Genomic DNA, 11,908 nt, shown 5'->3' with positions numbered 1-11,908 from the left:
TTACCTTTCGATTTAATTTCATCATTAAATCCTCAAGCAAGATGAAAAGTAAACAGCACGTGAGAAGTCTAAATTTTATTTATTTATTATAAAATATTTGAACCATATCCAAAGCAAGTACTCCAATTATTTGAGGTCTATTGGCAGTCATAAGTTATTGATTTTCTTTTTTTTTTTTTTTTTTATAATATTTTCCTTAGGAAATTAAAATAACCACACAGTATGAAACTTTAGTTTGTCTCATCTCCTTTGTTTTTTAGCGGCAGCCGTGTAGCTTACGGCATGTTTGGCATTGTTTGCTTTTCTTAGAAAATGAGTTCATAACATCTGACTTCGTATGAAAAATATATTAAGCTTAAGGATGACAATGGATCGGATTATGGAAAAATTACTCTTATTTAAATTAAAATAACGTATAATTCATTTTCAAATCTACGCAAATAAATAGGTGCTTTGCAATAAATAAAATTTTAATTTTTTAATATATAACGTGGTAAGATAATCAAATCATTTACTTGATAAAATCTCAATTGAAATTTATTTTTAAACAAAGCAGATCATCTCTGACCATAAACTAAAATTCGATGATTATTGATGAATAAACTCAAGCAATTTTTGGACGAACTCGAAAGTTCTTAAATAGCATGAAACAAAAATAATTAATATATCTATACCATAAACATAATTATTTCTTTTATATTTTATAAAGTTTTTTATGAAATACAAAAGGTAAAATAAATTCTTAATATATAAAATAATTATGAATATATAATATTGAGTTAAAATGTTGCTATTAGATATAAAAAAGTATATTAAAATTTATAATTTAATTAATTAAATAAGCTCGTGAACAAGTTTGAGTTCGTTGTGAAAATTAACAAATCGTGGTTGAAATAAATTTTGAGCTTCATATTAAACTAAAACTCAACTTGAGCTCGAATTACATATTATCAAATAATGTTATACTCAACTCATTTATAATCGTATATACGCATCGTGTATTGTAGTACATATATTAATTCAACTCTAATTGGGGATTTAAAAACTAAAAATTTTAGTTGGACAAACATCGAAAAAAAGGAGTATTTATTAAACGTTGTTGTCACTTAGGTTTAACCATATACATACAAAGCAACTTAAATTCAAATAAAACAAATTCCATAAAACAAAATAATTAATTTTGTCTCTTTATTTTCTTTTTATTATTTGAAAATTTCAATGCTAATTACAATAATAATTTTCTACTTTCAATTCTTCAAATGCAAACGCCTAGTGATTGCTTCACCGGTTTGACAAATGCAATCAAATTCTTGAATCATTTGTGCAAGATTTGGTGGAATGGTTCCACCTCCCATTCTATTATCTCTACAATTTACCACATTAATCTTAGCACTTGTTAGGGAAAGATCTATGTTTGAAAATTTCTTAGTGATCACACATGTTTTCGATACTTGCATGGCATTAACCGCAATAGCAAAATATATTGAACAAGATGAATATCGGGCTTTCAAGACGTGATCTTTCGTCGATTGATCGAGCGATGTAGTTATGGCAATAATCTCTTGAAGCTTAGTATTCGCCGTGTCGATTACCATTTGCGCTAAACCGTATAGATCCATTGTTTTCGTCTCGGGATGTGATGATAGAAGATTTATGCAAAATTGAGCGTTATGCTCGACTTTCGAGCATATCTCCATAATTTTCTCATCGGTGACGACAACATGAGCCGCAGAGGAATTAGCAATGGTTAGAACTAGTAGGGAAATACAAAGTATAGTAGAAGCAAAGCCATGGGAGGATAATGCCATTTCTTTAATTAGGTTTTCTTTGCATTGGAGTTTAAGGATTTAGGGTCTTATATAGTAGTTATAAGGTTGGTAATACTTGATCAAGCTTTTACCACGCTAATTGCCTAAATATGAAAACTTATTTATAGTCATGACTATAAATACTTTTTTTCCATTATTTGTGGCTTGAAACTAGAAATTAATAGCTACAAATCAACTCAAGCTAATATTAATAAACTATAAGTCCGCATGACTTTTAGAGAAGCTAAATTCTTAAACCCATTAGCTCGAGAAATTTTTAGTTAGACTTAGTCTACGACGTCAGCTATAGACCATCTAATGAAATATAGTCATATCAATAATTTTTTTTAGCTTATCTCTGTTAGTTCATTCACGTTTCGGCTTTTATAACTCTTAAGGAAACTAAACTATCATAATACAAAATTGCCTAATATATCATACTATTCCGAGCTTTTCGGCTTCTATAACTCTTAAGGAAACTAAACTCTTAAACCTATTATTAATTAGCAATATTTAAAACTATCATAACACAAATAGTGCAATGTATCATAATATCCCAAACCTTTCAAGCTTTTGTAACTTTTAAGAAAACTAAACTTTAAATTTATTAGCACCACCAACTTAGCAAATAGCAACGTTTAAAACTAATTAGCAATATTTAAAACTATCATAATACAAAATGACCTAATATATCATAATATCCCAAACTTTCAGCTTTCGTAACTTTTAAGGAAATTAAAGTACTCTTAAGCCTATTAACACCACCAACTTTACAAGTAGCAACATTTAAAATTAATTAGCGATATTTAAAATTGCAATCGCATAAAACGACATATTTTATCATAATATTCCGAACTCCGACAAAAAAACTAAACTCTTAAACCTATTATCATCACCAACTTAACAAATACCAACATCGAAAACTAATTATACATTATAAATTGGTACATCCCTATAGGACACCCAAATTATAAATTGGTACTAGAGTAAAAACCCTAAAGTTTTTAATTATTCTTTTGTTGATTGTTTATTTTACCTTATGTAGGTCACGATATAAATTGCTATCTTGTGAATAAAAGATTGTAAATAATAATTATCAAATCAACCACCACTTTACAATATGGAGAGGCAATTATAAATTCAAATGACATTGTTCGTCGTATGTACCATTAGACCGACACATTTTTTCTTTAATTTTTTTTTTATTATTTTTCCTTTTCTTTAATGTATAAAAACAAGCATTGCAGACCACCAAGAACATGCCAAGATAGACACCTTGCACTAAAAACAAAATCCCCACTTATTGAAATGAAATTAGATTATATCTTCTAAATGAAATTTATCTCCAAACAGAACATTTTAAATTTTATGCTCGTGGTTATTGAAAGAACTTTATTATCTTAATACGTTATCCCGAATATAAAAAAAAATTATATATTTTTAAAGAATTTTATGAACAAGGTGAATATATAAACACAAGATGATTATCAAATATAATAAACTAAAATAGAGAGATCCTTTATGGTAGGGACTCCAAAATTATTTTTTTAAAAGGAAATTAGCAAAAGAAGAGAAATACATGAACAAAGCAGTTAGAACAGGTATGACAGGTCATAAAGCTAACCCTATGTTTCAAGAAATTGAAACAAATCTTTCCATTGACCTTAATTAAATTAAAAGCTTTTAGTTTCATTTTTTAGGCATTAGTCTATGTACTTGAGGCTACACTTCTGGCATAAGAATATGCAAAATGACAGCTACAAGTCTTATTAATAATTTTTTAATTAGCTGAGTTTTTTTAGCCAATAAATCAATTTTTAATTCTAATTCATAGCATAAATATTGAATATATATATATATATATATATATATATATATATATATATATATATATATATATATATATTAAAATATAGATGGTCATCCTCAAAATGCCTATCAATTATTATATTTGATTGACTTTTCATGATCTCGAAAACATTTGGTGACATGAACCCTTTCATTTTATTTTATGACAAAGTTTCTTTATCTAGTTGACTGCCCATGAATTTTCTAGGGACAAAACAATTATTCAAGAGTCGACCGAAAAAATATAATCATTAAAATTTATTTAATAAGCTTGATGAGCTAATTTCAAATTTGTTTATTAAGTTTATTTAATAAATGAATCAATCTCGACTTATAGTTTGAGGCTTTTTTATAATTTTTTTTAAATTATAAGCTAGCGAAACTCATTTATGTTGAGTATACGTAAACGAGTATTAATAAGTTTCAACTAATTTTATTTGTTTAATACTTTTTTAAAATAATATTATATGATTTGTTTCATATAAGAACAAATAATTATTAAATAAATTATTATTATTTTCATTTTTTAAATAACTAAATAATTTATTATAATTAATTAATTTTCTTTTATTTTTCATAGTTAAATCTAAAACCCTATTCTAGGAACAATTCCGAAAAGATGGGTCAAATTTATGCGTAACAAAAATAAACAGATTGGGCTTTGTCAACTTTATGGGCCTTCTGTTCTATGGACACACTTATATTATATATTCAGAAGATGAGCCTAATATTTGTGTACAAAATGGGCTGGACTTTGATAAGATAGAGGGTCTTTTGTCCAATAAGTACTCTCTAAATCCTACTTGGGAGGTGTTTGCTATAACATTAATGCTAAGTAAAACTTGTGACTTAGAGAGTTGATACACGTAGCCTATTATTGCTTTTATCAAAAGGTTATTTCCGCAGCTCAAATCTATTTTTTCAATATTATAAATTTAACTATAAACTCGCAGAATAAATGAATATATATTAACCTTTAAAAGTATATTCGCTTATTATAAATTTATAAAATTTCAATATGTCAGTAATTCAATCGGATTCGAGCAGAATTTAGTTAATTTAAGAGGCTAAAAATACTTGTCTAGCTAATGAAAAAAACAAAAAAGAAAAGAAAAAGTTATCAACCTTCGGATTTAAAAACTAAATTTGTCCAATAAAAATATATTGATAATATAAAATATAATCCAATCCTTATTTTTATGTAAAAATATTCTTATAGGAGCTAATCTCTAAAATTTATCTCTTGAAAATTTAAACACATAATAGATAGTTTGACAAATAATAAATATATGGATCATTAAATGACTTGCGTATTGGGATCAGTAAGATGTGGTAGAAAGTTTGTAAAAGACAAGGAGAAGAAAAACAGGTAATTACCAGTCAAATCCCCAGCTAACTCAAAATCAATATTTATATATCCTTAGCATTTAACACTTACCCACAAGTGAATCTGTCCTTTTCTTGTAGAGTTATTGCACATTGCAATTTGGCATAACAATAATAGTGTAACAAGCTAACAGCACTCACCTACTCCTACTGCTGCTAGTGCTGCTGCTGCTCACTCTCTTTCTGATATGACTGTACTTTCTCTCTGAATCTCACTGGTTTTTGCATTCTTTGTTATGTTTGTTTTGTCTCTGCTTCTTCAAGAAGTTCACTTTCTTTCTTGTTCTTGAGTACGCACTTCCATTTCATTATCTTCTTTTACTTCCAAAAGCTTTAGTTCCGCTCATTTCAAGAAATGCTTGAAATGATAGGTATTTGTGGAAAGTTATTCTTTTGCTAACCATTTGTGTTTCCTTTACGTTCTTGTTCTCTAGGCTGCTTAACTGAAAAAAGAAATGTAGATTCTTGTGCTTGTTTCATTTCTTTACTTCTTGCTGATTTGCTTAGCTGCTTTTGTTATTTATGTTAGCTATTGGGTTTCTATTTTTCTTCTTTTTGTGACGTACTTTTTGTTGCAGTGAATCTATTATTTCCATTTATGAGAAAATGGATTTATGAATTTAGCAGTTCTTGAGCTGTGAAGTTCAATTTTAGTATGTTTTATTTTTTATAGTCTTTGGTTCAATTTAGTCTTCCACTACTCCTTACTTTTTGACCAATGCATTTGAGTTTTCCTGTAGATTCGCGTAGGCTGTGATTATATTGTTGATTTGTTACTTGTATAGTACTTCCTTCTTGCAAATTGGGTCGATTTCTTTTCCCCTCTCAAACTGGTTCTTTTAATCCGGTTTGGTGTATTCCCATTATCTCTCTCGTTGAAATTTGTGATTTTGGACCCTTGTTGAAGCAATGCAGATAACCAGTTTGATGTTGTTCTTATTAGTAGTGAATGCTTTTGGACAATCAGATTTTGAAGCACTGTTGGAACTCAAAAAGGGTATTGAGAAAGACCCATCTGGGGAAGTTCTTGTTTCATGGGATTCTAAGTCTCTGGCATCTGATGGTTGTCCACTGAACTGGTATGGAGTTGTCTGCATTGATGGTCACGTAGCTTCCCTTACTCTGAATGACATAGGCCTTGTTGGCAATTTTAGTTTCCCAGTTCTTACTGGTCTTAAAATGCTTAGAAACTTATCAATTTCGAATAACCAATTTGTGGGAACTGTTTCAAATGTTGGTTCTATCGAGTCCCTAGAGTATTTTGATATTTCTCGCAATTTGTTTCATGGGTTCTTACCCTTTGGCATAGTCAAGTTAAAGAATTTAGTGCTTTTGAATCTTTCTTCAAATAATTTTCAAGGCATGATTCTTTCTGGTTTTGGCAGTCTTGAGATGTTGAAATATTTAGATTTGAGAAGTAATAGCTTTTCTGGTGATATAATGGATCTTCTTTCCAAGTTGGGCAATGTGCTTCATGTCGACCTAAGCAGCAATCAGTTCTCTGGTTCTTTGGATTTGGGACTTGGGAATAGCCGTTTTATTTCGTCAATTGTATATTTGAATATAAGTCATAATTCTGTGGTTGGAAAGCTCTTTGCTCATGATGGAATGCCATATTTTGACAGTTTAGAGGTCTTTGATGCCAGTAATAACCAGATAGCTGGTGAAATACCTCCATTTCAATTTGTTGTCTCTCTTCGGATTCTTAGGCTTGGAAATAACCAGTTAACAGGATCTCTTCCTGAAGCTCTTTTACAAGATAAATCAATGGTATTGTCTGAACTGGATCTTAGCCTTAATCGACTTGAAGGTACCTGATTCCAACAGTTCACCGTTTCCCTCTCTTTTCCCTTTCCTTTTTTCTTTCTATTTTCTCATAGTTCTGGTGAATTTATGTAAAATGATTTTTTGTTTTTTTCATGCTAGTTATTCCTGCATTAAACTTGCATTTGAGATTAACATTAACATTTGAAACTATTATTCAATTAAGAGTTGCGATAAGAAACATATGCAGCTCTACTCTTGCAAATTTGTATCCGGTATAAAAACTGATTGAAAGGCAAAAATAGCTTTACCTATCAATTTAAAGTGAAAAATGCTCACCTTTATAGCATATCTTTGCTAAAGCTATTTAAGAGTTTACTCTATCATTGATTAGAGTTTGTTCAGTTTACTCTTTGGAGTTTTGCTTGATTCTATAATATGCTAGGTTGCATCAACCATTGTTAATATTTTAGGCTCTAGATATAGAATAACATCCTGTCATTTTTCCTCAAATATAATTTTAGCAACTTTGGCATGTGAGCAGGAAAAACGTAGCCTTCTACAGTTTATGTTTGAACGTGGAAGTAAATATAAAAGCCCACCACATAGTGAAACAGCAATCATATCAAAGAAAGTGTATTGCAATGTCAGTTTCCTGAAAATCATTATCATATAAATACATATCATCGCAGTTAGAAAATTCGAACTGATTCAGGATGTGAAGAGATCTCTATCATCACAGTTTTTGCAGGTTTTCCATGTTGGTTGATGTAGTCATTATCTCTCAAAAGTTGCATCTGCTTTGAATTTCAGTTTCTCAACATGCCATTATATCTATGCATATAAAATTTTAAAGGATTAACATGTTTTGCAGGTCCACTTCGAAGTATCACTTCTGGAACTCTGAAGAATTTAAATTTGTCTTCAAATAAACTGTCAGGTTTCTTACCTGCCACTGTAGGATATTGTGCTGTTATAGATCTGAGTAATAATCTGTTTTCTGGGGTTTTGTCAAGAATGCAGAACTGGGGAAATTATGTCGAAGTTATCCAGTTGAGTAACAATTCATTGACAGGAAGTTTGCCTAACCAAACTTCTCAATTCCTGAGGTTGATTTCTCTCAAGATATCAAGGAACTCATTGAATGGTGAACTTCCATTAGTGTTGGGTACATACTCACAACTGAAAGTTGTTGATCTTAGCCTTAATAATCTTAGTGGGTTCCTTCCTCCAAGCCTCTTCAACTCATCAACATTGACTGATCTCATCCTGTCAGCCAACAATTTCACTGGGCCAATCCCACTTCAGGAAATACAAGTTTCCACCCAGAACCTTAACTTGCAGTCTCTCGATTTGTCATATAATTCCTTAGATGGAAATGTGCCCCTTCAAATCAGCAAGTTCCACAACTTGGTGATTCTTAACTTATCCAACAATAAACTCAAAGGCACCATCCCAGGGGACCTTCCAGATGGATTGAAAGAATTTAATGTGTCTTCTAACAATCTCTCTGGTGTGATCCCTGATAACTTAAGGCGGTTTCCTGATTCAGCTTTCCATCCTGGAAATTCCCTGTTGATTTTTCCTAATTTGCCACTGTCGCCTGGGGGTGCTCCAGAGCTGTCTTCGAGGGATCATAGATCTCAAATGAAACCTGCTATTAAAATTTCTCTTATAGTTGGTATCGTTGGCATTGCTGCTCTAATAGCTATTTCATGCATAATGATTCACTACAGGAATCATAGGCAGAATAAAAATCTTAGAAGTTTGAAAGGAGATGAGGGAAATGAAGCAGTTACACAAGAGCATTCTTCCATTTCTCATACCCTAGCAAGTAACAAAAATTTGGACCAATCATTATCATCATCTAGTATCCATCAAAGTCTTCATCCGTCATCACATGTAGGGTCAGCATATCAACCTGGGGACACATCATCAGCTATATGGAAGCCTAATGATCCGGAATCAATAAGGAAATATGAAGGATTATCTTCTCCCTTGTCTGTTTTGTCATCTTCAAATCCATCACCCTCTAAAAGCCAGCTTTCATCTGAATATCCTGGTGGTCTTCAGGTATATTCTCCAGAAAGATTGGCTGGGGATTTACATTTGTTTGATGGCTCCCTAGTGTTCACAGCACAAGAACTTTCACGTGCTCCAGCAGAAGTTATTGGGAGGAGTTGCCATGGTAGTTTATATAAGGCAACACTTGACTCTGGTAATGTGTTGGCTGTAAAATGGTTAAAAGAGGGAATAGCCAAAGGGAAAAAGGAATTCTCAAGGGAAGTAAAAAAACTTGGGAACATCAGACATCCAAATTTAGTTTCTCTTCAAGGTTACTTCTGGGGCCCAAAGGACCATGAGAAGATGATAATATCTAAATATATAAATGCACAATGTATAGCCTTCTATTTTCAAGGTAAGATACCATTTCTGAAATGTGAATTTATGATATTTTCTTATTCTGGATCAAATTTGTGTTTTAAATTGTGCATTTACTTGGACGGTTTGCACTAGTATCCAATTAATTTCCACACTGAATATTTTATGTTTAGAGTGATATGCAATTTATCCCTATCAGACAAATCTATCTATGTTCCATGCACGTATTAATCATTTCATATCTAGAAAAGTGGAAAAGGATCTACTTACACTAGTGAAAAATCAATAAGCCTTTTAGACAAATAATCTGATATGATTCATTATTTCATTTGTAATGCAAGAATTTTGCTTGTAATTAGATTCAGAAAAAAATTTGGTTTCAGAAAATTCTTTGGATGACAAACTTTAAATGGTACGATCTATATAATAGATTGTCACTTTGACTGCATATGATTATTCCTCACCCATCCTGTTTTTCCTTGCCCATCTTTTGATTCTGGAATGTTTCATCACAATTACTCCACTTGACTTTTTGTAATCTGATATTTTGGCGTAAGAGAGGGGGAAGCTGGGATTTAAACCCTCAACTACTTGAGGCAGGTGCTTGACCACCGGACTACTGGCGTAATGGTTTTTCTGCGATTTTTGTATGCATTTTTTAAGTCATCTTTTTTTTTTTTTTTTAGTTCTTGAAACGAGTAACAGCGTTCTTTAGCTTTCTTAATTGGGATTTTTTAAGATATTGGAGTGCCATAGAGGAAGAGAAACAGAATTGGCAGGAGAGAGATTATTTTCCATCAAATATTATTTGCCTATTTGTTCTATAGGTTGTTCAGCTTTATGGTCAATATATGCCTCATGGCTTCTAGTTGTGACTGAATTTTAATCCTATATCCTCTTTGCCAGAAGAGAATCTATATTTCATAGGGATATTGTGTTGTCCTTTTCTTCCTATTTCATGCATTTTTCATTTTAAAAAGGAATTCACTTTTGCAGATACAGAGCCAAGGAAACTCCCACCTTTATCTCTCGATAATCGGCTCAACATTGCTGTTAATGTTGGTCGATGTCTGAACTACATGCACAATGAGAGAGCAATACCCCATGGAAATCTCAAATCCACAAACATTTTATTAGAACCTCCAAACATGAATCCATTGCTTACAGATTACAGTCTCCACCGCATACTGACATCAGCTGGCACAGCAGAACAAGTTTTAAATGCAGGTGCTCTTGGTTACCGACCCCCCGAATTTGCTAGCTCCAGTAAACCCTGCCCATCATTAAAGAGCGATGTCTATGCATTTGGGGTTATTCTGTTGGAGCTCCTAACCGGAAAATGTTCAGGAGAAATTGTTTCTGCAAACCCAGGAGGAGTTGATCTGACAGAATGGGTAAGGTTAATGGCTGAAGAAAACCATTCAGACAAGTGCTTTGATAAACTGCTTGTAGATGGACCAAATGTAGAGGCACCCAGGATTCTTGGAGAAATGCTGCAAGTGGCTTTAAAATGTATCCTACCAGCAGCTGAGAGGCCTGACATAAAATCAGTTTTTGAAGATTTGTCTATGATAGTTTTATAAAAGGCCTCTCTTCAAGACATTCTAACTGCAGCCTCTGTCACTAACCCCTTTTTCTTCTCCATTTATTTATTGAAGCTTCTAATTTGTTTCTTTACAATGTTAATGTTTTGAATCTGCTCTTGGTCCTGTGAATAATGCCATTGGATAGGGTATTGTTAGCTAGTGGGAAGGAAATAAATTTTCCTTTTTTTCTTTTTTAGATTGTTGGGTTAATTCATTCTTTTTAGCCCTTTCCTGTAATGTAATCTCCATTGATGATACTTTTACCATTCAGAAAGAATATTCATTGAGGCCTATATTTAAGATTACATTTGTTTATTATAGTTTCGAGATTGCTATGCTAAATAGATAGCATATAAAATCAATCAGCAAACATATAAATAATATTAAATAGAAAATCTAAAACATAAATCTTTTTATATAGAAAATTTTCAATTTTTTTCCAAGTTACAGTACTTCAAGAATTTATAATGTTTAGTTTTGCCTTTTTCTTCTTAATGGTTAGTCTCCAAAAACCTATAAATCCAACTGCTGCTCAAAAATGGAATTTGACCGGCCAGCGATTATGGGTACTGCAATTATTCCAGCAAACCTCCAATTGTACCAATACAACAGATTAGAAATAATTGTTTATATTAATCGATTCCAACGAGTGGATTCTCTGACTGTAAATTCATTCCATACCGGAACACACGCTTAACATTTTCATTATTGAAAAATGAAAGGTAGAGGCAAATTGGTAAAAATTAGAATACATAAATTGAAAATATATAATACAAATTTACTTGAATTTGGATCAACAATACTAGAATGTTAATACTAACAGATTAGAGTTAATGTAAAAAGTATGAAAATGAAAATGAAATTGAAACTTTGTCGGTTGCGTTTGCCGAGAAAGGATAACGCCAACTGCTTTGACTTCTGTACGCGGTACAAGGAATTCCGAACCTGACCCCTCCATTTTTTGTTTTTTAGCATTTAATCAAAATTTGATTAATGAAAATTTAGGTAATTACAATGACGATAATGCCCTTTTTATAAAACATGTGTATTAAAAAAGTAAAAAATTTTTATAACATGAAATGGAAATTTAATTATTAAAATTATTGATAATGTTTGATATTTTTATTTTTTAAC

General features: G+C 31.4%; 2 protein-coding genes across 3 annotated transcripts; one reads left to right on the top strand and one right to left on the bottom strand.

Moving 5' to 3' along the window:
* Positions 1–1,247: 1,247 nt before the first annotated feature.
* LOC110008978 (pectinesterase inhibitor) lies at positions 1,248–1,808 on the bottom strand. Its single transcript, XM_020677492.3, has one exon. It carries the CDS (start codon positions 1,806–1,808, stop codon positions 1,248–1,250), a length of 561 nt encoding a protein of 186 aa, XP_020533151.1.
* Positions 1,809–5,108: 3,300 nt separating this feature from the next.
* LOC105629318 (Leucine-rich repeat protein kinase family protein) lies at positions 5,109–11,079 on the top strand. 2 transcript variants are annotated; one of them, XM_020677466.3, is made up of 4 exons: positions 5,111–6,121; positions 6,668–6,852; positions 7,681–9,225; positions 10,185–11,079. In XM_020677466.3, the coding sequence occupies exons 1-4, from the start codon at positions 5,952–5,954 to the stop codon at positions 10,769–10,771; spliced, it is 2,487 nt and encodes an 828-aa protein (XP_020533125.1). In that variant the 5' UTR covers positions 5,111–5,951; the 3' UTR covers positions 10,772–11,079. The 2 variants fall into 2 exon arrangements, with proteins under 2 accessions (XP_012066279.1, XP_020533125.1); XM_012210889.4 differs by having other exon boundaries at positions 5,109–6,852.
* Positions 11,080–11,908: the final 829 nt, after the last annotated feature.

Source organism: Jatropha curcas, chromosome 1, assembly GCF_041381405.1.
Source record: "Jatropha curcas cultivar XTBG-Jc1 chromosome 1, XTBG_Jcur_1.0, whole genome shotgun sequence".
In the NCBI taxonomy this organism is placed as follows: domain Eukaryota; kingdom Viridiplantae; phylum Streptophyta; class Magnoliopsida; order Malpighiales; family Euphorbiaceae; genus Jatropha; species Jatropha curcas.
This window is presented reverse-complemented; position numbering and strand designations above follow the sequence as displayed.